Source organism: Phocoena phocoena, chromosome 5 (genome assembly GCF_963924675.1).
Source record: "Phocoena phocoena chromosome 5, mPhoPho1.1, whole genome shotgun sequence".
NCBI classification, from domain to species: Eukaryota; Metazoa; Chordata; class Mammalia; order Artiodactyla; family Phocoenidae; genus Phocoena; species Phocoena phocoena.
Window position 1 is genome coordinate 26,072,190 of NC_089223.1, and position 26,426 is coordinate 26,098,615.

At 38.1% G+C, this 26,426-nt stretch overlaps 1 protein-coding gene across 1 annotated transcript in view; it reads right to left on the reverse strand.

Annotated features, from left to right (window-relative positions):
• TTC29 (tetratricopeptide repeat domain 29) overlaps nucleotides 1-26,426 on the reverse strand; it is a 157,135-nt gene that overhangs the window by 19,558 nt on the left and 111,151 nt on the right. Inside the window, exon 7 of the mRNA XM_065877199.1 lies at nucleotides 19,894-19,985. Within this exon, the coding sequence (XP_065733271.1) occupies nucleotides 19,894-19,985 (92 nt within the window). The remainder of the gene's footprint in view (nucleotides 1-19,893; nucleotides 19,986-26,426) is intronic.

The following is a 26,426-nucleotide window of genomic DNA, read 5'->3' on the forward strand; positions in this document are numbered from 1 at the left end:
CTGTCATTAAGATGAAAAAAAAAAAGTTTATAAAAGCTGAATGGTAGTTTGTCCTTGCAAGTATCCCTCAGTGGTGAAATCTCAGGTATCACTAAAATCACCTATACAAGTGACAAAATGCTTAGAAAGACATACAGGTTCTAGCAGAGTGCTTGGCATGTATTAGGCCTTCATATGTTTCTGAATAAAGAAACAGTCGAAAATTTGAGAAGGGAAATACTTATGTAGTACACATAAAAGTTAAGCTTCCAGGTAAGTCATTGGAGAACCTGTCATTGGATATTTGGAGACCATGACTGTAAACTCCTGTATCCTGGATATTTCAGTAACATCAAGAACATCTTTTTAGGGCTTCCCTGGTGGCACAGTGGTTGGGAGTCCGCCTGCCGATGCAGGGGACACGGGTTCGTGCCCCGGTCCGGGAGGGTTCCACATGGCGCGGAGCGGCTGGGCCCGTGGGCCATGGCCGTTGAGCCTGCGCGTCCGGAGCCTGTGCTCTGCAGCGGGAGAGGCCACAGCAGTGAGAGGCCAGTGTACCGCAAAAAAGAAAAGAAAAAAAAAAAAAAGAACATCTTTTTATTTTGGGAACATCTTTGAGAGACTATCAAACACCCTAGAATGTTGTCATGACTGGGGAATATGGTTCCTGCCACTAAACAGTTTCACTGTTTGGAGAGATTAATTTATACATTCATATGCGGGATTAACTGTGATAAATACTATGAACTGTCTGTAGTGCTTTGAAACCCGGAGCACATTCATTTGAATATCTTCGCAAGAGCAGGTCTAGTGTTTGTGGGGTAAATTTGGTCTTAAAAGGGAGCCAAAAGGATATGGAGCCAGATCTAGTGAATACAATGGGGATCTCAAAGCATCAATAGAAATTTGAAAAATTGTAATATGCATTGTGGGAGGTATCTTTGAACTGCATAAAAGGTTTAGTGTGCTTAGAGAGTCACAGGCTCTTTGCTCCATTCCATCTTTCTTCCTCTTCCACCCTTACCCAGGCCTTCAGCACAGATTGGGGGTCACTGCTGTTAACCATCCATCTTTCTCCAAATGTTTCTCCCTGTCTAGTGCCTAGCACTCCCAGCCAGTCTCTTATTCTCTCATTTTTCCTATATCTCTCATTTTCTCAGTATCTTACTGACACTGAGGTCTCTGTTTATCCAAAGTTGGCTGTTTGCAGGGTTCTGTCCAAGGCCTTTCTCTCCCCTCCATTAAATGCATCTATGGGCAATTTCATATACTGCTACAGTATGTTCTAATTCCTATATGTACATGCCTGGCACATCTATATTTCTAGCCCTGATTTTCCCCTGTACTTCACATCCATATTTCCAATTGTCCAGACATACAAGGCATGCAAAGGAAGACAGTTCCCTCCAAGTGATGTCATCTAATGATGAGAATGATGGCATTCTGGGAATTAATCATCAGGAAACCCTTTTATAGTATAGCGGTATAAAGTGTTCACAAGTAATTTAATGTATTTTGTCCTAAAAATGGGATTACCCAGAAAGATTATTTTCTGTGTTTTCTAAACGTGTCTCTAGATCCTTTTGGCTGTTTTCAAAGATCAAGCCTACCTCTCAATCAGTGATGTGTGGCTATAGGAGCTATTCAAAAGGATATGCGACAGCTCAGAAAGTATTTCAAAAGAGTTTGATTTTAAGCAGGTAGTGGCAGGATTAGAGGTATAACGTTGCATAATCTCCCAAGATTTGATGAGAACAACATTTATTTTCATAGATAAGCTGTGGTATGTTTGTGAAAATAAATTAAATTGCTTTAAAATCACTATGTGTGCTATGGTGGATATTAGAAAGATCTAAGCTTGAATCCCAGTTTGGCCTCTTAGACGAACAAGTTTGATGACATCTGCACTCTTTCTCAGCTTGTTTCCTCATTTTTTTTTTTGTTTGTTTCCTCATTTTAAAAACGGCCATAAGTTACTGTGAAATGAAAAGCTACACATATATATAACCTGGCACATAGTAACAATTCAATAAATGACAGCTAGTTACTACTATTACCTCTCAGTGAAATAAAAAGCTATCATATCCATAGCTCTCTACTTGGTATTATCTACCACCAGCTGATAGAAAAGTCAATTTAGCTAAGCATTACTGTTTGAAAGTCTTCCATTATACAACGAATTAAACACACATTCTCAAAGACAGGCACATAAAGCCTTGATGTCTATTTTCTAGGGGACACAGTCAAAGAACTAACACTTTTTGTTTACTTGAGTATCAGGTACTGTCAATGCATTCTTTTTTCCTTTCTTATTGGTAAAAGAATGCTCTACATATCAGAAATGGAATGGAATTTTATATTCCCAAAGTTGTGAATACTGCTTGCGTGCTTTTTTTGTTTGTTTGTTTGTTTGTTTTTTGCGGTACGCGGGCCTCTCACTGCTGTGGCCTCTCCCGTTGCGGAGCACAGGCTCCGGACACGCAGGCTCAGCGGCCATCGCTCACGGGCCCAGCCGCTCCACGGCATGTGGGATCTTCCCGGACCGGGGCACGAACCCATGTCCCCTGCATCGGCAGGCAGACTCTCAACCACTGCGCCACCAGGGAAGCCCGAATACTGCTTTTTATGATTCTGTTCTCACCTTTTCATAACATTATGAATAATCTTCTTCCACACTTCGGCATAGTTCAATTCTCCAGAAAAATTATGAATTGTTTGAGGAATATTTCAAATGCAGACATGGAGTAAAATATCATGAGAGGTGCACTCATTAATTTAAAATTTGTTTTGTGGAACAACTAAAATGGTATTGAAAGAGCTCGAGAGTATAAAAAATTAGTAAATAAAATAGTTATTTTACTTAGAATTTTAAGCAAACTTGCGGATTTCTAGGACTAAATTTATCATATTAGTGTTAGCTCTCAAAGATCTTTCTTGTACTGTAATATTCAAGAAAAAATTGATGAAATAAGAAAAAAGTAGAGACTTTGCATAGCATTTTAAAACTGTAGGGGAAGATTACTATTTTTATTCAGTAAAAATGGATTCACTGAAGCTTATTCATGTTCATGTTTCTAAAAGCTGATCTATTTTTTTAACATCTTATTTAAATTTTTTTTAACATCTTTATTGGAGTATAATTGTTCTACAATGTTGTGTTAGTTTCTGCTGTATAACAAAGTGAATCAGCTATATGTATCCATATATCCCCATATCCCCTCCCTCTTGTGTCTCCCTCTCACCCTCCCTATCCCACCCCTCTAGGCCGTCACAAAGCACCGAGCTGATCTCCCTGTGCTCTGCGGCTGCTTCCCACTAGCTATCTGTTTTACATTTGGCAGTGTATATATGTCCATGCCGCTCTCTCACTTCGTCCCAGCTTACCCTTCCCTCTCCCCATGTCCTCAAGTCCATTCTCTACGTCTGCGTCTTTATTCCTGTCCTGCCCCTAGGTTCATCGGAACCATTTTGGGTTTTTTTTTAGATTCCATATATATGTTTTATAAAAGCTGATCTATCTTTGATGGAAGAACATTTTGGATTAGGTTTGGCTGGCTGAGGATTGTTAAATCACAACATACACAAACCAAAAAACGAGTTCAGTGAACAAGAAACACAACAGCATAAATAAATAAATAACTATCGCTGGGTGAGTCAAGTTGTTTTTCTCACAAAGGAGCAACAGATCTCCAAAACATCCAGAATGATCTGGAACTTGTTCTAACAAATAATGCTAGAGAGAAAGGCTTCCTATTATAAATTATATGCCCCACTCAGTGAATGTACAGTGCTATAGCCAGGAAAGTTGTTAATATAGCATCTGAAATATAAACATTATATGCTGCTTAAAGGATTTCCAAATTTAAAAGTTAGCAATAGATTTAGAAACCAGTCTTTCTTTGGAAGGGGAGGAATCAAATATTTTCTTACAGAAAAGCTACAGATTATTTGTATAAGTTAAAGGACAGGGTTAAAATGTTAGACAAATATTAATTCCAGTTTTCTATATGCAGTGCACAGGTGCAACTTGAACAGCATATTATATGGTATAATCATTAAATTAATTCAACCAGACCTTAGAGAGTTAAAAACATATATTCTGAGGAACAGGACTCCTCGGTCCAAAGAATGAGAATGAAACAGTGCAGAATATTTGTGTATCAAGGTGATTCCAGTTTCCAACTGGGAAAACAGGACTGTTAACACCCACATCCCCTGACAACTGTCCAATTATGTATATCACACTTGGCCTACTGTTTGCAGTAGAAGTAATCAATAAAGGATGTGGTTGAGTGAACACAGATTTTGGTTGAACCAATGCATGAAAACTTAATCATTTACTCAGAGAGAAGAAATCAAATAGAGCAGAGATGAAACAGCCACTGAGGGGTTTGTTGATGGTGCCACCAAGTTTGTGGGCCATGGATGAAAGTAATAAGGCAAATGGAATCAGTGACAGGAGAAAATGTAAAAAGCTATTTGTAATTTCATGAATTAATAGAAATGTTTTGATGTATTTTGGGGGGTCAGTTTTAGGAAATTTCACATCGAAGCCTGGATGCTCCATTTTAAAGAATGTATGAAAATTACTAGGGCATGTCATTTCTCTCAAGCAAGAAGAAATTAATTTTCAGCTATAACAGAAAGGGTAATTTTCACACTTGAAACTTTGTACTGATTGATTTAAAGATCTCCACTGTGGAAAATTTTCTAGGAAATAATTTAACCCGAGTTTGCAAGAAAATTTAACAGTTGGTAAGGAATAAACCCAGAGATGGGCTAGTTGTGACCAGTATGTCTTGAATGACTCTCGGTTTTGTGATTTTCCCCCTAGATTCTTTTTAAAAGTCATCCTGATTATTTGGAGAGTTGTAGCATTTCAGTAAATGAGGCAAAAAAAAGAATGCCATAAGGAAAATAAGGATTTTTCCCTCTGTATTTACTCAAATTGTTTATCTATGTAATAATAATATTTACTTGGTAATTTCTCAACTCACTATCTCTTTGTTTTATGGACCATAATTCTGGCTTTTATAGCTGTGTCATAGGCAATTTTTCTCATTTTAGAATACCAACTTTTTTTTTCACCAGTATTCAAGGTGGACGGGAAAAGACATTGTAAATCCTTATTTTTCTGTTATGCTACTTAAACCCTTGTGCAATTAATATAATTCAGACCAATAGCAAAAATAAAAAACCCTGCTCACTATTGAAACCTTCATCGATAACCCTAATGCCAGGGCTGAGCCTAGCCTTACCAAATGGGCAACTGTATCACCAAGTCCTGAGTCTTGAGGGAATGTGGCATGTTTTTCAATTGAAGGCTTAGTGTAAATTCTGATAACCATTTTAGAAGCTTCCAGCATTACAGCTGATTCACCTTTCATGCATGCTCTGCTGATGGCCTTAAACACACACTTATCCTAGACATGGCTATCCTCTTCCATTTCCTTTAAAGAGATAAAATATGTTTATAGAGATAGGCTCCCATTAGCGAAACTTGTACAATTGCACAGGGTAGGAGAGAGAGGTTTAGAGGCGATGCTAAGCTTCATATGCAGCTTGATTTAGTTTTCAGTCACCACCACAATAATTTCCCCTATTTTGGTTGTGCTCCTTTTCTTGCATGTCACTGCTAATCTGGGGACCGTGTAGGATGATGAAAGGGATCTATGTGGGTGTGCGTGCATTTGTGTGTGTGTGCGTGTGTCAAAGAACACCAAGCCCTTGAAGCGAAATATTCGAAAAATGACCACAAAATGTATATCAAAAGACTTCTAGTAATTAGTGGACTCAATTTAATAAGGCTTATCAGATATCTAGGGTGCTGTTGCCTACCTGTATATAGAATTTTTGGTTTTGAAACATACGTTTCTGAGTTAGCATGCACAAATGGTGAAAGAACATGCTGAGGTTTACACTCCCCTGAGGGCGCCTCCAAATACAGCAACACTGCAGCAAAATGGCAGATTTGGATTGGAAATCCTGCGGTGGCCTCGGGACACTATTTCCTTATGACCTCAGAGGAAGCTTTTCCTGTACTCTTTTGTGCATTACATAACATTATACAATTAAGAACCCATGCCTACCATACAAATCATTGATGACTTCACTGGTATTTTAGTAGATGGGAATTCTTACAAGTGGAATTCACTTCATTTGGTATAAAAGTGAGATGGCGATACATTTTCTTGCCCATTATATGTTTGCCCCAAGGCAGGTTGCTAGATTGTTGAGAGTGTTGGGATATAATCGTCCCCATTCCTACCAGAAACATACCCTACTTCATGATATATCAAACATAGCTGGATCCGAAGGGCTCCAATCAACATGGTGGAATAGAAGGACTTGGAGCTCACCTCCTCCCACAAATACACCAAAAATACTTCTACATGTGGAAAAATTCTGACAGAATACCTACTGAATGCTGGCACAAGATCTCAGACAGTCAAAATTGAAAGAAAGATCACCATGTAACCATGCAGGATGAAAGAAAAAAAAGAGAAAAATAGGAATTGTGACAGGACCTGTGACCCTGGGAGGGAGCTGTGAAAGAGGGAAGGTTCCCTCACCCTGGGAAGCCTCCTTCATGGGTGAGAAGATCAGCTGGGACAGGAAGGGAACTTCAGACGTTCAGAGAAAAGTGCAGCAGGCAGAACAGAGAGACCTACACAGATAGTCCGTGTCACCTCACTGCACTCCCCAGCCCAATGTGTACATTTGCTGGTGTGCACAGGGGCTGGGTGCTGAAACTCAGGCTTCAGAAGACAGACCCAGGGAGAGGACTGGGGTTGGCTTCACAGAGACAGCCTGAAGGGGATAGCGTGTGGGACAGGCTGCAACTGGGGGGGTGTATGCAGAAGGAGCCTGGGCCCTCCATAAAAGTGAAATACCACTGTTAACAGGTACATGAAGGGAGGGGCAGAGCCCACACTATAGTAGCCTCATTCTTGGAGGGCTCACAGCTGGTGTGGCTCCACCTCTATGAGCTCTGGGAGCATGCAAGCAGGTTGCCCACACATGGAGGCTGGGCTGAAATCAGAGCCAATCTCCATGGGCCATGCCACTATGGAAGCAGGGCTGAAATCTGAGTCCTCTCCTTGTGGTTGTGTGATCTGTGGATTTATGCCACTGCTGCCACCGCTGGCTTTATAAACTCAGTGCCTGTGGGTCACCCAAGTAGATTACATGTGCTCCCGTGTCTGGGGCAGATCCAGAGTTAGAAGATGTGGGCTTTGTGGGTGCACACACATGGAGACAGGGCAAGGGTCTAGGCTGCTTCCATAGGTCCCATGGCATGTCCAGGTGCGTGACTGCTGTGGTCCTGGTACGTGACTTCAGTGGATCTGTGACTACAAATCTGCACTGGTGGGTTTGTGAACACAGTGCCTGAGGGACACCAAGGCTGACTGCCTGCATTCCACAGTTGAGGCATTGCTGAGGGCAGTGTCCAAAACAGCGTACTTTGTGAACCCACACAGCAGATGACAGGCAACACCACAGAGCACACTTCCTGGTGGGAAGCTCCTGTGGAGGAATACTCAGTGGCTCCTCTCACAGTGAGAGTGCTCCAGTCCTGCAGAGAGGACCCAAATAAACAAAATAAGAACGAAAGAGGTGAAATAACAACTGACACCACAGAAATACAAAAAAACGTAAAAGAATACTATGAACAATTATATGCCAGCAAATTAGACAACCTAGAAAAAATGAACAGGTTTCTAGAAGCATACAGCCCACCAAAACTGAATCAAGAAGAAATAGATATTTTGAGCAGACTGATCACTAGAAGTGAAATAGAATCTGTAAAACAAAATGAAACAAACTCCCTGCAAACAAAAGTCCAGGACCAGATGGCTTCACTGGGGAATTCTACCCAAACATACAAAGAACTCATACCAATTCTTCTCAACCTCTTCCAAAATATTGGAAGGAGAGGACACTCTCAAAGTCATTCTATGAAGCCTGATACCAAAGTCATTCTATGAAGCCTGATACCATAAAGACACTACCAAAAAAGAAAATTACAGGTCATATCTTTGATGAATAAGATGCAAAGATTCTTAACAAAATATTAGAAAACCAAATCCAACAACACATAAAAAAGGTCAAACATCATGATCAAGGTGGATTCCTCCCATGGTCACAAGGATTGTTTAACATATGCAAATCAATCAATGTGATACACCATATCAACCAAAAAAAAAGACAAAAATCACATGATCACCTCAATAGATGCAGAAAGCATTTGATAAAATTCAACATCCATTCATGATAAAAAGTGTTACCAAAGTGGGTATAGAGGGAACATATCTCAACATAATAAAAGCTATTTATGACAAACCCACAGCCAACATAATACTCAACAATAAAAAGCTGAAAGCCTTACTGCTAAAATCTGGAACAAGACAAGAATGCCCACTCTCACCACTTCTGTTCAACATACTATTAGAAATCCTAGCCACAGCAATCAGACAAGAAAAAGAAATTAAAAGTATCCAGATTGGAAGGGAAGAGGTAAAATTGTCAATATATGCAGATAACATGTTACGCTATGTAGAAAACCCTAAAGACTCCACATAAAAACTACTAGAACTGATGAACAAATTCAGAAAGGTAGCAGGATACAAGATTAACATACAGAAATCTGTTGCATTTCTTTACAACAACAATGAAATATCAGAAAGTAAAAGTTAAAAAAAATCCCTTTTAAAGTCACATCAAAAAATAAAATACTTAGGGGGACCTTCAAGATGGTGGAGGAGTAAGATGTGGAGATCACCTTCCTCCCCACAAATACATCAAAAATACACCTACATGTGGAACAACTCCTACAGAACACCTACTGAACACTGGCGGAAGACCTCAGACTTCCCAAAAGGCAAGAAAATCCCCACTTACTTGGGTAGGGCAAAAGAAAAAAGGAACAACAGAGACAAAAGAATAGGAACTGACTTGCACCTCTGGGAGGCAGCTGTGAAGGAGGAAAAGTTTCCACACACTAGGGAGCCACTACACTGGCAGAGACAGGGTGTGAGTGGGGGGGCAAGCTTCAGAGCCATGGAGGAGAGTGCAGCACGGGGGTGAAGAGGGCAAAGCAGAGAGATTCCCACAGAGAGGATCGGTGCCGACCAGCACTCACCAGTCTGAGACGCTTGTCTCCTCACCAGCCAGGGTGGGTGGAGGCTGACAGCTGAGGCTCAGGCTTCGGAGGTCAGACCACAGGAAGCGGACTGGGGTTGGTTGGCTGTGTGAAGACAGCCTGAAGGGGGCTAGTGCATCACAGCTAGCTGGGAGGGAGTCAGGTAAAAAGTCTGGACCTGCCGAAGAGGCAAGAGATCATTGTTTCGGGGTGCACAGGAGAGGGGATTCCTTCCCTGTATGCCCACAGAAGGCAGAGCACCGCCTAAGCAAGCTCCAGAGATGGGTGTGAGCTGCGGCTATCAGCTTGGACCCCAGAGATGGTCATGAAATGCTAATGCTGCTGCCACTGCCACGAAGAATCCTGTGTGCAAGCACAGGTTACTACCCCCCCAACCCCCACCCCCACCTCCAGGAGCCTGTGCAGACTGCCACTGCCAGAGTCCTGAAATCCAGGCACAACTTCCCTGGGAGAATACCTGGCACACCACAGGCTGTTGCAATGTCACTTGGGCCTCTGACACTGGAGGCTAGCCCTGCATTCCAATTATGACTACAGTACCCCTCCCTCTCCCCAGCCTGAGAGAGCAAGAGAGCTCTAATCAGCCTCTGCTTTAACCCTCACCTGTCTGGGTGGGGAACAGACATCTGAAGATGACCCACACGCAGAGGTGGGGCCAAAACTGAGGCTGAACCCCAAGAGCTGTGTGAACAAAGAAGAGAAAGGGAAATTTCTCCATGTACCCTCAGGAGCAGCAGATTAAATTCCCACAATCAACTTGATGAATGCTGCATCTGTGGAATACCTGCAGAGACAATGAATGCTCCCAAAAATGAGGTGGTGGATTTTGGGAGCAACTGTAGACTAGGGCTTGCTGTCTGCAACTGATTTGTTTCTGAGTTTTATGTTTATCTTAGTTTACATTTTAGTGCTTGCTATTATTGGTGGATTTGTTCATTGGTTTGGTTGCTCTCTTCTTTTTAAAAAAAACTTAAATTAAAAAAAATTTTTTATTATTTTAAAAATTTATTATTTATATTTATTTATTATATTTTTCTTCCTTCTTTTCCTTCCTTTTCTTCTGAGTCATGTGGCTGAAAGAGTCTTGGTGCCCCGGCCACGTGTCAGGCCTGAGCTTATGAGGAGGGAGAGCCAAGTCCAGCACATTGGACCACCAGAGACTTCCTGGCCCCATGTAATATCAATTGGTGAGAGCTCTCCCAGAGATCTCAATCTCAATGCTAAGACCCAGCTATACCCAATGGCTAGCAAGCTCCACTGCTAGACACCTCATGCCAAACAACTAGCAAGATAGGAACACAATCCTACCCATTAGCAGAGAGGCTGCCTAAAATCATACTAAGTTCAGAAACACTCCAAAGCACACCACTGGACGCGGCCCTGCCCACCAGAAAGACAAGATCCAGTCCCACCCACCAGAGCAGAGGCACCAGTCCCCTCTACCAGGAAGCCTACAAAAGCCACTGAACCAACCTCACCCGCTGGGGGCACACATCAAATACAACGGGAACTATGAACCTGCAGCCTGAAAAAAGGAGATCCCAAACACAATAAGTTAAACAAAATGAGAAGATAGAGAAGTACACAGCAGTTGAAGTAGCAAGGTAAAAACCTACCAGACCAAACAAATGAAAATGAGATAGGCAGTCTACCTGAAAAAAGAATTAGGAATAATGAAAGTAAAGATGATCCAAAATCTTGGAAATAGAATGGAGAAAATACAATAAACGTTTAACAAGGACCCAGAAGAATTGAAGAGCAAACCAACAATGATGAACAACACAATAAATGAAATTAAAAATTCTCTAGAAGGGATCAATAGCAGAATATCTGAGGCAGAAGAATGTATAGTGACCTGGAAGATACAATAGTGCAAATAACTGCCACAGAGCAGAATGAAGAATGAAAAGAATTGAGGACAGTCTCAGAGACCTCTGGGACAACATTAAACGCACAACATTCGAATTATAGGGGACCCAGAAGAAGAAGAGAAAAAGAAACAGTCTGACAAAATAGTTAGAGATTTCCATGGGAAAGGAAATAGGCAATCAAGTCCAGGAAGCACAGAGAGTCCCATACAGGATAAATCCAAGGAGAAACATGCCATGACATATATTAATCAAACTATCAAAAATTAAATACAAAGAAAAAATATTAAAGCAGCAAGGGAAAAGCAACAAATAACATACAAGGGTCCCCATAAGGTTAGCAGCTGATCTTTCAGGAGAAAATTTGCAAGCCAGAAGGGACTGACAGGAGATATTTAAAGTGATGAAAGGGAAAAACCTGCAGCCAAGATTTCTCAACCCAGCAAGGATCTCATTCAGATTTGACAGAGAAATTAAAACCTTTGCAGACATGCAAAAGCTAAGAGAATTCAGCACCACCAAACCAGCTATATGACAAATGCTAAAAGAACTTCCCTAGGCAGGAAGGACAAGAGAAGGAAGGAAAAGACCTACAATAACAAACCCAAAACAATTAAGAAAATGGTAATAGGAACATACATATCAATAATTTCCTTAAATGTAAATGGATTAAATGCTCCCACCAAAAGACACAGACTGGCTGAATGGATACAAAAACAAGACCCATATATATGCTGTCTATTCTGTCTACAAGAGACCCACTTCAGACTCAGGGACACATACAGACAGAAAGTGGAGGGATGGAAAAAGATATTCCATGCAAATGGGAATCAAAAGAAATCTGGAGTAGCAATTCTCTTATCAGACAAAATAGACTTTAACATAAAGACTCTTACAAGAGACAAAGAAGGACACTACATAATGATCAAGGGATCAATCCAAGAAGAAGATATAACAATTGTAAATATTTATGCACCCAGCATAGGAACACCTCAATACATAAGGCAAATGCTAACAGCCATAAAAGGGGAAATTGACAGTAACACAACCATAGTAGGGGACTTTAACACCCCACTTTCACCAATGGACAGATCATCCAAAATGAAAATAAATAAGGAAACAGAAGCTTTAAATGATATATTAAACAAGATGGACCTAATTGATATTTATAGGACATTCCATCCAAAAACAACAGAGTACACTTTCTTCTCAAGTGCTCACGGAACATTCTCCAGGATAGATCATATCTTGGGTCACAAATCAAGCCTTGGTGTATTTAAGAAAGTTGAAAGTATATCAAGTATCTATTCTGACCACAATGCTATGAGACTAGATATCAATTACAGGGCAAAAAGTTAAAAAAATACAAACACATGGGGGCTAAACAATACACTATTAATAATCAAGAGGTCACTGAAGAAATCAAAGAGGAAATCAAAAAACACCTAGAAACAAATCACAATGAAAACACAATGACCCAAATTCTATGGGACGCAGCAAAAGCATCTCTAAGAGGGAAGTTTATAGCAATATAATCCTACCTCAAGAAATGAGAAAAAATTCAAATAAACAACCTAAACTTACACCTAAAGCAATTATAAAATGAAGAACAAAAAAAACCCAAAGTTAACAGAAGGAAAGAAATCATAAAGATCAGATCCTAAATAAAAAAGAAATGAAGGAAAGTATAGCAAAGATCAGTATAAATAAAAGCTGGTTCTTTGAGAAGATAAGCAAAATTGATAAACCATTAGCCAGACTCATCAAGAAACAAAGGGAGAAGACTCAAATCAATAGAATTAGAAATGAAACTGACACTGCAGAAATACAAAGATTATGAGAAACTACTACAAGCAACTCTATGTCAATAAAATGGAAACCTGGAAGAAATGGACAAATTCTTAGAAAAGCACAACGTTCCATGACTGAACCAGGACAAAATAGAAAACATGAAAAGACCAATCACAAGCACTGAAACTGGAACTGTGATAAAAAGTCTTCCAACAAACAAAAGCCCAGCACCACATGGCTTCACAGGCAAATTCCATCAAACATTTAGAGAACAGCTAACATCTATCCTACTCAAACTCTTCCAAAATATAGCAGAGGGAGGAACAATCCCAAAATCATTCTATGAGGCCACCATCACCCTGATACCAAAACCAGACAAAGATGTCACAAAGAAGGAAAGCTACAGGACAATATCACTGTTGAATATAGATGCAAAAATCCTCAACAAAATACTAGCAAAGAGAATCCAACAGTGCATTAAAATAATCATACACCACGATCAAGTGGGGTTTATCCCAGGAATGCAAGGATTCTTCATTATATGCAAATCAATCAAAGTGATACACCATATTAACAAATTGAAGAATAAAAACTATATGATCATCTCAGTAGATGCAGAAAAAGCCTTTGACAAAATTCAACACGCATTTATGATAAAAACTCTCCAGAAAGTGGGCATAGAGGGAACCTACTTCAACATAATAAAGGCCATATATGACAAACCGACAGCCAACATTGTTCTCAGTGGTGAAAAACAGAAAGCATTTCCTCTAAGGTCAGGAACAAGACAAGGTTGCCCACTCTCACCACCATTATTCAACACAGTTTTGGAAGCTTTAGCCATGGCATTCAGACAAATAAAAGAAATAAAAAGAATCCAAATCAGAAAAGAAGAAATAAAACTGTCACTCCTTGCAGATGACATCATACTATATATAGAGAATCATAAAGATGCTACCAGAAAAGTATAATCAATGAATTTGGTAAAATAGCATGATAAAAAATTAATGCACAGAAATCTCTTGCATTCCTATACACTAACAATGAAATAGCTGAAAGAGAAATTAAGGAAACACTCTCATTTACCATTGCAACATAAAGAATAAAATATCTAGAAATAAAGTTACCTAAGGAGACAAAAGACCTGTATGCAGAAAATTATAAGACACTGATAAAAGAAATTAAAGATGATACAAACAGATGGAGAGATATACCATGTTCTTGGACTGGAAGAATCAACACTATGAAAATGACTATACTACCCAAAGCAATCTACAGATTCAATGCAATTCCTACCAAATTATCAATGGCATTTTTCACAGAACTAGAACAAAAAATTGAATAATTTGTATGGAAACACAAAAGACCCCAAATAGCCAAAGCAATCTTGTGAAAGAAAAATGGAGCTGGAGGAATCAGGCTCCTGAACTTCAGACTATACTACAAAGCTACAGTAATCAAGACAATATGGTACTGGCACAAAAACAGAAATATAGATCAATGGAACTGGATAGAAAGCCCAGAGATAAACCCACGCAGATACGGTCACCTTATATTTGATAAAGGAGGCAAGATTATACAATGGAGAAAAGACAGCCTCTTCAATAAGTGGTGCTGGGAAAACTGGACAACCACATGTAAAAGAATGACATTAGAACACTCTCTAACACCATACACAAAAATAAACTCAAAATGGATTAAAGACCTAAATGTAAGGCCAGACACTATCAAACTCTTAGAGGAAAACATAGAACACTCTATGACATAAATCACAGCAAGATCCTTTTTGACCCACCTCCTAGATAAATGGAAATAAAATCAAAAATAAACAAATGGGACCTAATGAAACTTCAAAGCTTTTGCACAGCAAAGGAAACCAGAGACAAGACAAAAAGACAACCCTCAGATGGGAGAAAATATTTGCAAATGAAGCAACTGACAAAGGATTAATTTCCAAAATATACAACCAGCTCATGTAGTACAATATCAAATAAACAAACAACCCAATCCAAAAATGCATGGTAGAGCTTAATAGACATTTCTCCAAAAAAGATATACAGATTGCCAACAAACACATGAAAGACTGCTCAACATCACTAATCATTAGAGAAATGCAAATCAAAAGCACGATGAGGTATCACCTCACACCGGTCAGAGTGGTCATCATCAAAAAATCTAGAAACAATAAATGCTGGAGAGGGTGTGGAGAAAAGGGAACCCTCTTGCACTGTTGATGGGAATGTAAATTAATACAGCCACTCTGGAGAACAGTATGGAGCTTCCTTAGAAAATAAAAATAGAACTACCATATGACCCAGCAATCCCAGTACTGGGCATATACCCTGAGAAAACCATAATTCAAAGAGAGACATGTACCACAATGTTCATTGCAGCACTATTTGCAACAGCCTGGACGTGGAAGCAACCTAAATGTCCACTGACAGATGAATGGATAAAGAAGATGTGGCCCCTATATACAATGGAATATTACTTAGCCATAAAAAGAAATGAAATTGAGTTATTTGTAGTGAGGTGAATGGATCTAGAGTCTGTCATACAGAGTGAAGTAAGTCAGGAAAAGAAAAATAAATACCATATGCTAACACATGTATATCGAATCTAAAAAAAAGAAAAATGGTTCTGATGCACCTAGGGGCAGGAAAGAAATAAAATCACAGAGGTAGAGAATGGACTTGAGGACATGGGGAGAGGGAAGGGTAAGGTGGGATGAAGTGAGAGAGTGGCATGGACATATATACACTACCAAATGTAGAATAGATAGCTAGTGGGAAGCAGCCACATTGCACAGGGAGATCAGCTCAGTGCTTTGTGACCACCTAGAGGGATGGTTTAGGGAGGGTGGGAGGGTGACACAAGAGGGAGGAGATATGGGGATATATGTATATGTATAGTTGATTCACTTTGTTATAAAGCAGAAACTAATACACCATTGTTAAGCAATTATACTCCAATAAAGATGTTAAAAAAATATAAAGCTTATCATACTAGCAAAAAAACAAAAACAATGAAACAAAACAAATATCCTATGCTAACACATATATATGGAATCTAAAAAAAAAATGGTTTTGATGAACCAAGGGGCAGGACAAGGATAAAGATGCAGGCGTAGAGAATGGACTTGAGGACACGGGGAGGGGGAAGGGTAAGCTGGGACGAAGTGACAGAGTAGCACTGACAATATACACTACCAAATGTAAAATAGATAGCTAGTGGGTAGCAGCTGCATAGCACAGGGCGATCAGCTCCGCACTTTGTTAAGACTTAGAGGGGTGGGATAGGGAGGGTGGGAGGGATTAACAAGAGGGAGGGGGTATGGGGATATATGTATACATATAGCTGATTTACTTCGTTATACAGCAGAAATTAATACAACATTGTAAATCAACTATACTCCAATAAAAATGTTAATAAATTAAAATACTTAGGAATAAACCTATCCAAGGAGTTAAAAGACTTATATTCTGAGAACTGTAAAAGATTGATAAAGTAAAATGAAGATGATAAGAAAGAAATGGAAAGGTAGCCCATGCTCTTAGATTGGAAGAATTAATATCATTAAAATGGCCATATTACCCAAAGCAATCTACAGATTTAATGTGATCCCTATCAAATTACCCATGACATTTTTCACAAACCTAGAACAAATAATCTAAAAATTTATGTGGAACCATAAAAGACCCAGAATTGCCAAAGCAATCCTGAAGTAAAAGAACAAAGCAGGAGGCATAACCTTCCCAGACTTCAGACAATACTACAAAGCTACAGTAATCGAAACAGTGTGGTATCGGCACAAAAACAGACATATGGATCAATGGAACAGAATAGACAGTCCAGAAATAAACCCACACACCGACAGTCAATTAATCTTTCACACAGAAGGCAAGAATGTACATGGAGAAAAGACAGTCTCCTCAGCAAGTGATGTTGGGAAAGTTGGATAGCCACATTTAAATTAGTGAAGTTAGAACACACCCTCACACCATACACAAAAATAAACTCAAAATGGCTTAAAGACTTAAATATAAGACATGACACCAAAAAACTCCTAGAAAAGAACATAGGTAAAACATTCTCTGACATGAATTCTAGAAATGTTATCTTAGATCAGCCTCCCAAGACAAAAGAAATAAAAGTAAAACTAAACACATGGTACCGAATTAAACTTATAAGCTTTTGCACAGTGAATGAAACCATATACAAAATGAAGACAACCTATGGACTGCAAGAAAATATTTGCAAATGATGCGACCAATAAGGGCTTAATTTCCTAAATATACAAACAGCTCATACAACTCAACATCAAAAAAACCCAACCCAATCAAAAAATGGACAGAAGACCTAAATAGACATTTCTCCAAATAAGACGTACAGATGGCCAATAGGCGCATGAAAAGATGCTCAACTTTGTTAATTATTAGAGAAACTCAAATCAAAACTACAAGCATCTCACACTGGTCAGAATGGCCATCATTAAAAAGTCTACAAATAATAAATGCTGGAGAGGGTGTGGAGAAAAGGGAACCCTCCTACACTGTTGGCGGGAATGTAAATTGGTGCAGCCACTGTGGAAAATAGTACGGAAAAAAACTAAAAATAGAACTACCATATGGCCCAGCAATTCCACTCCTGGTTATATATCGGAAAAAAACAAAAACACTAATTTGAAAAGATTCACACACCCCAATGTTCATAGCAGCAGTATTTATAATAACCAACACATGGAAGCAACCTAAGTATCAACAGATGAATGGATAAAGAAAATGTGGTACATATATACAATGGAATACTACTCAGCGATAAAAAAGAATGAAATAATGCCGTTTGCAGCAACATGGATGGACCTAGAGATTACCATACTAGGTGAAGTAAGTCAGACAGAGAAAGACATATCATATGATAACACTTATATATGGAATTTAAAATACGATACACATGGACTTATTTACAAAACAGAAACAGACTATGATCATAGACATAGAAAACAAACTTATGATTACCAAAGGGGAAGGGGAAGGAGGGATAAATTAGGAGTTTTGGATTAGCAGATACAAACCACTATATATAAAATAGATGAACAACAAGGTCCTACTATACATCACAGGGAACTATGTTCAATATCCTATAATAAACCATAAAGGAAAAGAATATGAAAAAGAATATATATATGTGTGTATATATATAACTGAATCACTTTGCTGTACACCAGAAAATAACACAACATTGTAAATTAACTACACTTCAAAAATATATATATATGGATCATTTTCCATACCTCAACCTAAAATAATACTTAAGCAACCAAATTAAAACATTTGATTATCTGTTGTTGTTGTTGCCAAGATACTTATTCAACCCTTCCCCTTAACTTTCACAGTATAGAGCAGGAATTCAAATCCCGGAGTGGAAACTAAAATATTCCAGATGAGACCCCGGTTTAACAGGTGAGAAGTATTTTAAGATAACCTCAGGTCTCCAGAAGTTTCAAAAATAATTATAAAGACTATCAGTAACTGAAGGGGAAATCCAACACTTGTCATGTGACATAGTAAGTGCTCAGTACAGGTTTATGAAAGAAAACTTTTTTCCCTGAAGTTTTCTCTCTCTATCTAGGTTGGAACACAATGTTATTTTTAGAAATTATTTTATAAACATGTTGAGGGATGCATTTATTTAACTGTTTAGGCTTAGACCAGGTCTGCTACTATAAAGCAAGACAAATCAATCATTTTCTACTGATTCTGGGCAGTGTTAACAGCAGAATCAAATAATGAAATAATCAAAATGAGCTTGATAAAAGGGCACAGAGTTGGTGTGTTCCAAACAGACATTACATTGAATCCTTATACATCTCTTTTTCGTGTTCAAACATCTGCTTCTTTCCGGTGATTATTTGGAAAATAAAAGTTTAAGGGATAGCTGGGTTCATCACGCACAGGATGGTTATCAGTCTTTATGTGGAGGGACCACAACACTCACAGGTTGCTTGCTTCACTCATGGCTGGCCCTGCCTTCCTTGAGTAAATGTCTATACTCTCCTTATAACTATGTCTGTCCCTTACTGTTCATCCAGTGATGACTGCAGTGCATTGTATTTATGTTGTCGGGCACCTTATACATTTTATTCGTGTTGGTGTTTTGATCTTTAATTAATCATTTATTTAATATTTAATGATTATTATATTGGAATTGTAATTACATAATGAAGAACCACTTTCAAGGCATTACACATTTCAAATGCCTTTGGAATAACAATTTTGCCTTTTAAAACACCACTTTGTATGTGTTTACAACTGAAATACAAATGGGAAGATTAGAATTTGACACAATCTACGTTTATTATTATTATTATTGCTACTACTACTACTACAAAATTATTTAACAGCTATATCTTGGATATAAGGTAACATACCAAAAACCAAGGCCATAACTTTGATAACTTTTTTTATTCTTACTCTATCTTGGCTTAAATATAATGCTGTGATTAAATGGAGTACACAGCAATCACAATACAATAAGTGAAGGCTATATCATATATTTTCCATGGAAAAATTTGTATCACAAATTGTTCATATATACTTTTGTTCAATTTTCTGTTTTAAAGGAAATATTGGTTTTGCACCCAATTGTTTATCCAGACATGCTCAAAGGAGAGATGTCTTAATGGAAGAAGGACGATTGAAGCACAAAATGGAAACTTGCCTCAAAGAAGAGATCTGGAAAGGTTACGGTGAAACAGAGTTACTGAAGCGTACTGTGTATCTCTGTGCTCTCTGCCTTTTTAACCTGTGAGATGTGACCTGATTTTTCCCTCTCATTCAATCAAGGTCATCACTAAACTTCCAGAATATCAAAAATAAAATAACATGAAGGAGGAAAAGACAAAGAAGAGTTTAGGTGTATATTTAAAAATACCACATTGGTTTAAAATAACTTACAATGAAAGGGTCACTTAAGAAGGGCACTGCTTAAAATTTAAGCAGGCAGTAATGGAAAGCGACAGACCTCAAACAATTTGTCTTTCACAGTTGAGTGAATTCACAGTGACAGCAAGACAAGGATGTGCTAACTTACCTCTGCAGGACCTTGGCTGTTGCTTCATAGGCTCTTCCCAGGCTGAGATCATCATCCAGGTCTGCAGAGATGTTAGCATAAGTGTTAAGGACCTATGGGGGAAGAGGAATCCTTATTAAACATATAACAACACCAGATTCACTGATGTTTCATTTCATAACAGAAAAGATTCCAATTAATAGTTGTTTTTCACATCACCATAAAATATTTTTTTGTTTATTAAAAATTCATGTTGGTTTGGTTTATTTTTATCTATAGTATAACTTGTTTTGCAGTGATCTCTTTGAGCCATGACAGTGAAGTCTTACTTTTGTAAAAGTAATTCTTTTCCTGAACAATCCAAAATCTTCCAATTGATATAACTTAGGGGTGAGTAAACAATTGAATGGTTTACAACATTATTTTCAAATATGGGACCACTATCTTAGGTAATATAAGGCAGATTATAATAGTCTACTAGGGTAGCTTAAATATCACTTTTCCTTCTATAAATAGCTGTTTGAAAAGCATGAATTTATGTGCCAGGCAATTTCTAAATCTATCATTTTATTAGAGGCATATCTCACAGTTTGTACACATATTCAGTATACACTAAAAATATTTCTTACAAATGTACTTCATTACCAACAATCTCTTCAATAATCAAAAGATTACAGCTGCCACAGCCAAACGTATGATCTTAACACTGACATCATCTGCATGGTATAATTTTCCTTTTTATTCTTTTTCCCTTTCAAAGGCCAGAAGAAGGAAAATATGTAAAACAAAATCCCCTTTTCCTCTTCCTCCTTCATTGTTACTTGAACCAACCTATTACACACATGAAGACACAGGAAATCTCCAAAGACCTCTATGGAAATCCTTTTTGCTCATTTTCTAAGAAGAAATTAGCAAAGGTCATTTGATGGCGTTGAGTGGGAGAGTCAGCATGAGGGAGGATGTACATCCGGCCTGAATTAGGCATCTTAGAAAGTTTGTGTATGAAAGGCGGTGTTGATATTCAGCTTTACTTTCTTAAAGTTAATATTTGGGAAAAAACTTCAGTGAGGCCATGTGATACCTCCTAATTTGTGTGTGTATGTGTGTCTGTGTGTGTGTGTGTGTGTGTGGTTTACAAGTGACTTGAAATAATACTGATATTAAAACTTACTGATACATATTGACCCAGTATTTTAATTCCTGTTAAACCTGCAAAGTTCATCATTTTGATTCTTCTTTTTAAGTCTCTTAAAAAGCCTTGTATAAACCTGAGACTATTCTTTTCACTCTGTTGTGCAAAACTGATTCACCCAGATTAAGTCCGATATGACTTGACATTGAGCTTTCTGCGTTAAGGGGCAGAACCTCTGAATTTTGTGAATTTGTAAGAGACCTTATTAAATCCAAATATCAAAATATTCAGGAAGAGACTGTCAAGTGTCTCTTTTGGTTCATATATGTTTTAGATGGCATTCTAGAAAGTTAAAGATTGAATATTATATATTTTGTGTCAAAAATAGTTCGTTTTTCGGTAAATATTGTTACTGTGTGCCAACGTTGTGTTAAACCCTAGGAAATCTTAAAGAGAAGAGAGTATGCTTGCAAACCTTCGAGGCATTTACAGTCTAGTGGTACAGAGGTTTGCACTGATGCAGCTGTGTGAATTAGCTGAAAACAGATTTCTCCAGGGCTTCAGCTGTGCTTACTCTGCACCACTCTCCCACACCCCTGGCCACCATGAACCCGGAAGCAGTACAGTAGCATCCGGAAGTACCCAACATTATCTTAGGGCTGTGACTCCTTGGACCGTGGTTAGGAGGGTAGTTTCCATGAGGAAGCTTCTATAGAATCAAGGAGCAAATACCAACTCAGCCTGGGCTTCTGGTTTTGGCCTTGGACTTGATTCTATAGAAGCTTCCTCATGGAACCCGATGGGGTTTCCTGAAATGAACACCCACCTTAGAGTAAGAAGACTTGGATTCAAGACCTAATTCTACCACACTCAACACACCTGGCCCAAGCAATCTCCCTGAGAAGCTTTCCTCGAAGCAAAAAAGAAAACCTCCCTCTGAGAGTTGTTATGAGGCTGCTGTGAGATGATACAGAGTTCTATTTGAACCTGGGATGAGAAGTTTCTGGGACTCTGTTAACCAGCCATCAGTGAAGAGCTCCTGGAGAGTTCCCTCCTCAGAGTAAAGGCGACACATTTTATTTGTGACTTGAGAGAGTGCCTCTCTCAGCTTAAATGCTTTACCTAAAAACAGGAAATATATAGGCAGTGGGAAGAACATAGTTCACTACTGGCCCAATAGGGAAATAATCAATTACACTGGACCCTCCCATATCCACGGGGGCTACATTCCCAGACCACCAGTGGATGCCTGAAATCTTGGACATATACTATGCTTTCTCCTGTACATACATACCTATGATAAAGTTTAATTTATAAATTAGGCACAGTAAGAGGTTAACAACTATAACTTACAATAACATAGAACAATCATAACAATATACTGTAATAAAAGTTATGTAAATGTGGTCACTCTTTCTCAAAATATCTTACAAATTTAATGTATTTTGCATCTTAACTAAGCACTTATCACACACTGTGGCTATAACTTGCTGTTTGAGGTGTGACAGCAAAACTAGCATGAATTTCTTTTTCCTTCTTCACAGTTTCACACATAGAAGATTCGTTCTTACTATAGATTTTAGCAAACTCAGCATACAATTTTTTTTCTTTCCTTCCTAAGTTGAGAACTTTCACCTTTTTACTTAAAGGAAGCACTCTGGGCTCTTCTTTGGCATATCCAAATTGCCAGCATCACTCCCCTTTCGGACCGTTATTAAGTAAAATAAGGGTTATCTGAACACAAGCACTATGATATCTCAACAATAACCCAGTAACCTTGATGGCTACTAAGTGACTAATGGTCGGGATATGCTCGACAAGGGGATGATTCACGTCCGGGATGGATCAGGATGGAAGCCACAAGATTTCATCATGCTACTTAGAACACTGCACAATTTAAAACCTATGAATTGTTTATTTCTGGAAATTTCCATTTAATATTTTCAGACCTCAGTTGACCGTGGGTAACTGAAACTTCGGAAAGTGAAAACACAGGTAAGGGGGGACTACTGTTCATGAAGTCAGTACTGAGAACCTTGAAAGTGCTACAGGGGAGCTCATTCTAAATCAAAGACAGGGCCTCTGCTCCTCAGGAATGTGAGCTCTGACTGGAGAGAGCCAACTCAGGTAAAATCATAAGGGGAACCCAAGACAAGACTCAGCAGATTGGTGAATTGTGTAGTCCAACCTAAGGGAAGTAGGAAGGATAGTGTTAAAAGAAAAAGGAAAAAAAAATAAAAGTAAGTGGAAAAATAACGAGATTACAAATTGTGCAGAAAATAACTGTTGGTGGGAATGTAAATTGATTCTTTTTTTGTAAATCCAAAAAAGAGGGGATATATGTATACATAGAGCTGATTCACTTTGCTGTACAGCAGAAACTAACACTACATTGTAAAGCAACTGTCCCCCAATAAAAAACAAAAAACTAAAAATAGAGTTGCCATATGATCCAGCAATCCCACTCCTGGGCAAATATGCAGAAAAGAAAAAAAAACTCTAATTCAAAAAGATACATGCACCCCAATGTGCATAGCAGCACTATTTACAATAGCCAAGATATGGAAGCAACCTAAATGTCCATCAACAGATGAGTGGATAAAGAAGATGTGGTACACATATACAATGGAGTATTACTCAGCCATAAAAAAGAATGAAATAATGCCATTTGTAGCAACATGGATGGACCTAGAGATTATCAAACTAAGTGAAATAAGTCAGGCAAAGACAAATATTATGTGATATCACTTATATGTGAAATCTAAAAAATAATACAAAAGAATCTATATACAAAATAGAAACAGACTCACAGACATAGAAAACAAACTTATAGTTACTAAAGAGGAAAGGGAGGGATATATTGGGAGTATGGGATTAACAGATACACACTACTATATATGAAATAGATAGGTGTAATAACCTATAATGGAAAATAATCTGAAAAAATATATATAACTGAATCACTTTGCTATACACCTGAAACTAACAAAATATTGTAAGTCAACTATACTTCAATTTTAAAAAGCATGAATATTAAATATCTCAACAAACCCAAATTGTGTAGAAAATAAAGATGTTTTATATTGACCTTACGGTAAATTATGTTACCTGCTTTTTAATTAAGGTATAATTTACAAATTAATAAATATTGATCAACTTGAATCATCAGACAAACAGGAATCTTCTTTACAAAGATTACTTCAAGTGAGAAAATACAGTGTGGAAATCTGAGGGATCCACTGTACTTGACTGAATATCCCTGTGGCATGCAATATGTTGGAAACAAATCCAGGGTGTGGAAGGTTAAATTCTGTCATTGCAAATCAGAGATAAGAGGAGAGAAAAAAGAATCTCAGGTGAAAAATATTTTGATGAGTTCAAAATTCATTATAGATTCTTAAATTTTATGGACAATGAACTTAATCAATCTTTGTCAAAAGACCAAGGAAAACACTGCTTAAGCGTGCTACTATGTCAATTTCAATGAGCATGATTACAAGATTACCAAAGTTGGAAAAGTCAGTTCACGTACCTAATAAAAATTGAGTGCTTTGTGCCCACTCAATCACATTGCTCCAATATTTTCCCTGAATAATGGAGATGAAGTTTTGAAAGCTATTGTACTAGAAGTTTTAAAGGCAATGGACTTTATCTTCCCACTGAAATAAAACTGATTAACTTGAAAAGATATTTTCAAATAAAATCCAGGTTCTTAAAATGAGATAATTTCTATTGGTTACCTAAAAGCGAAACCAGTAGAATACTTAACATAAAAAATGAGAGTGTGCAAAAGAATAATGCTGGCAATATGCTACAAGTTCTTTGAAGGATTGTTTGCTGGAAAATCAAATTTTAAGGATCATTAATTCATTTTGCTGCAATAGCCTTCAAGGAAACATTGGATTTAAGTCAAGATTGTCATCGGTAAAGTAAGTGAGTGGTATATATATATATATATATATATATATATATATATATATATATATAGTGTTTACATAGATAGATGTACACGAATATTAGACTAGATCTAGATCTAGATCTAGAGAGATTGAGAAAGAAAATAGAAAAGGAGCCTGGTCCCCCCGGAAGATTATAGGAATAAATTCTGTGCCTGAGCACCTTTAAGGCAGAAAACGTAACACATTACTATGTCTAAAAACATCAGACACCCAGTTGTTTTCTTTCTTCTACATCTTTAGGATTTCCAATGATCAGGGCACCTTGGAACAAAAGAAAATGAATTATCTGATTTTTTTTTTTTCTTTTGCGGTACGCGGGCCTTTCACTGTTGTGGCCTCTCCCGTTGTGGAGCACAGGCTCCGGACGCGCAGGCCCAGCGGCCATGGCTCACGGGCCCAGCCGCTCCACAGCATGTGGGATCTTCCAAGACCGGGGCACGAACCCGCGTCCCCTGCACCGGCAGGCGGACTCTCAACCACTGCGCCACCAGGGAAGCCCGAACCATCTGATATTGATGCCCCTTCTTGTCTTCCACTATTTTCCCATCCCTTACTCCACTGCAGTTCCTCTCTTATAGTCCCTTTATTTTAGACATTAAAACAGAAGAAATTCCAGAAATCATGGCCCTCATATTTGCTTTCAAAACTGAAACTTACTTTAAGCCACTATGATGATGATCACTCCTGGCCTAATTTTCCCAAATTAGATGGAATTCTCTCCCCACCCCTCTGCCCAGCCAGCTATTATAAGAAAATACTGTCCCCTTCATTTGTTTTAAATCTTTTTTAATTTTAAGATAATTGTAGATTCATATGCAATTGTAAGAAACAATACAGAGCATGCTCATATATCCTTCAGCTAGCTTTTCCCAGTGGTTAAATCTTGCACAGCGATAGTATATCACAACCAGGGAATTCACAATCCACCCACCTTATTTCACCAGTTTTACACACACTCGTGTGCGTGTGTGTGTGTGTGCACCCATGCATGCACATATGGCATGTTAATTTTATGCCATTTCATCACATGTATATATTCACGTAACCACCACCACAGTCAAGATACAGAAAAGTTCTATCACTACAATGATCTCTCATACTACCCTTTCTCAATTAATTTTTAATATGTTTGCTGCTTAGAAGAGAGAGAGATGGAAAAAAATTTTTTTTCTCTTTTCCTTAGGTTAAAGAAAGGTCTGCCTTGGGTTAAAGAAAGGTCTGCCTTGGGAAAAATTCTGAAATAACTTGGCATCTGACCTCTTCCCTTTTGGTACACCTCCCCTACCTTGTGTGTTTGTATCTCCCCAGGGAAATTTCCTCAGTTAAGTGACAGAAGAATAGTAGTTGATTAAACAAATTTATACTTTGGTATGAATGACTCAAAAATCATTAATCCTCCCAGAAGAAGTTGTTGTTTTAAAAAGAGGATGCTAAAATAAATAAATAAATAAATAAAAAATAAA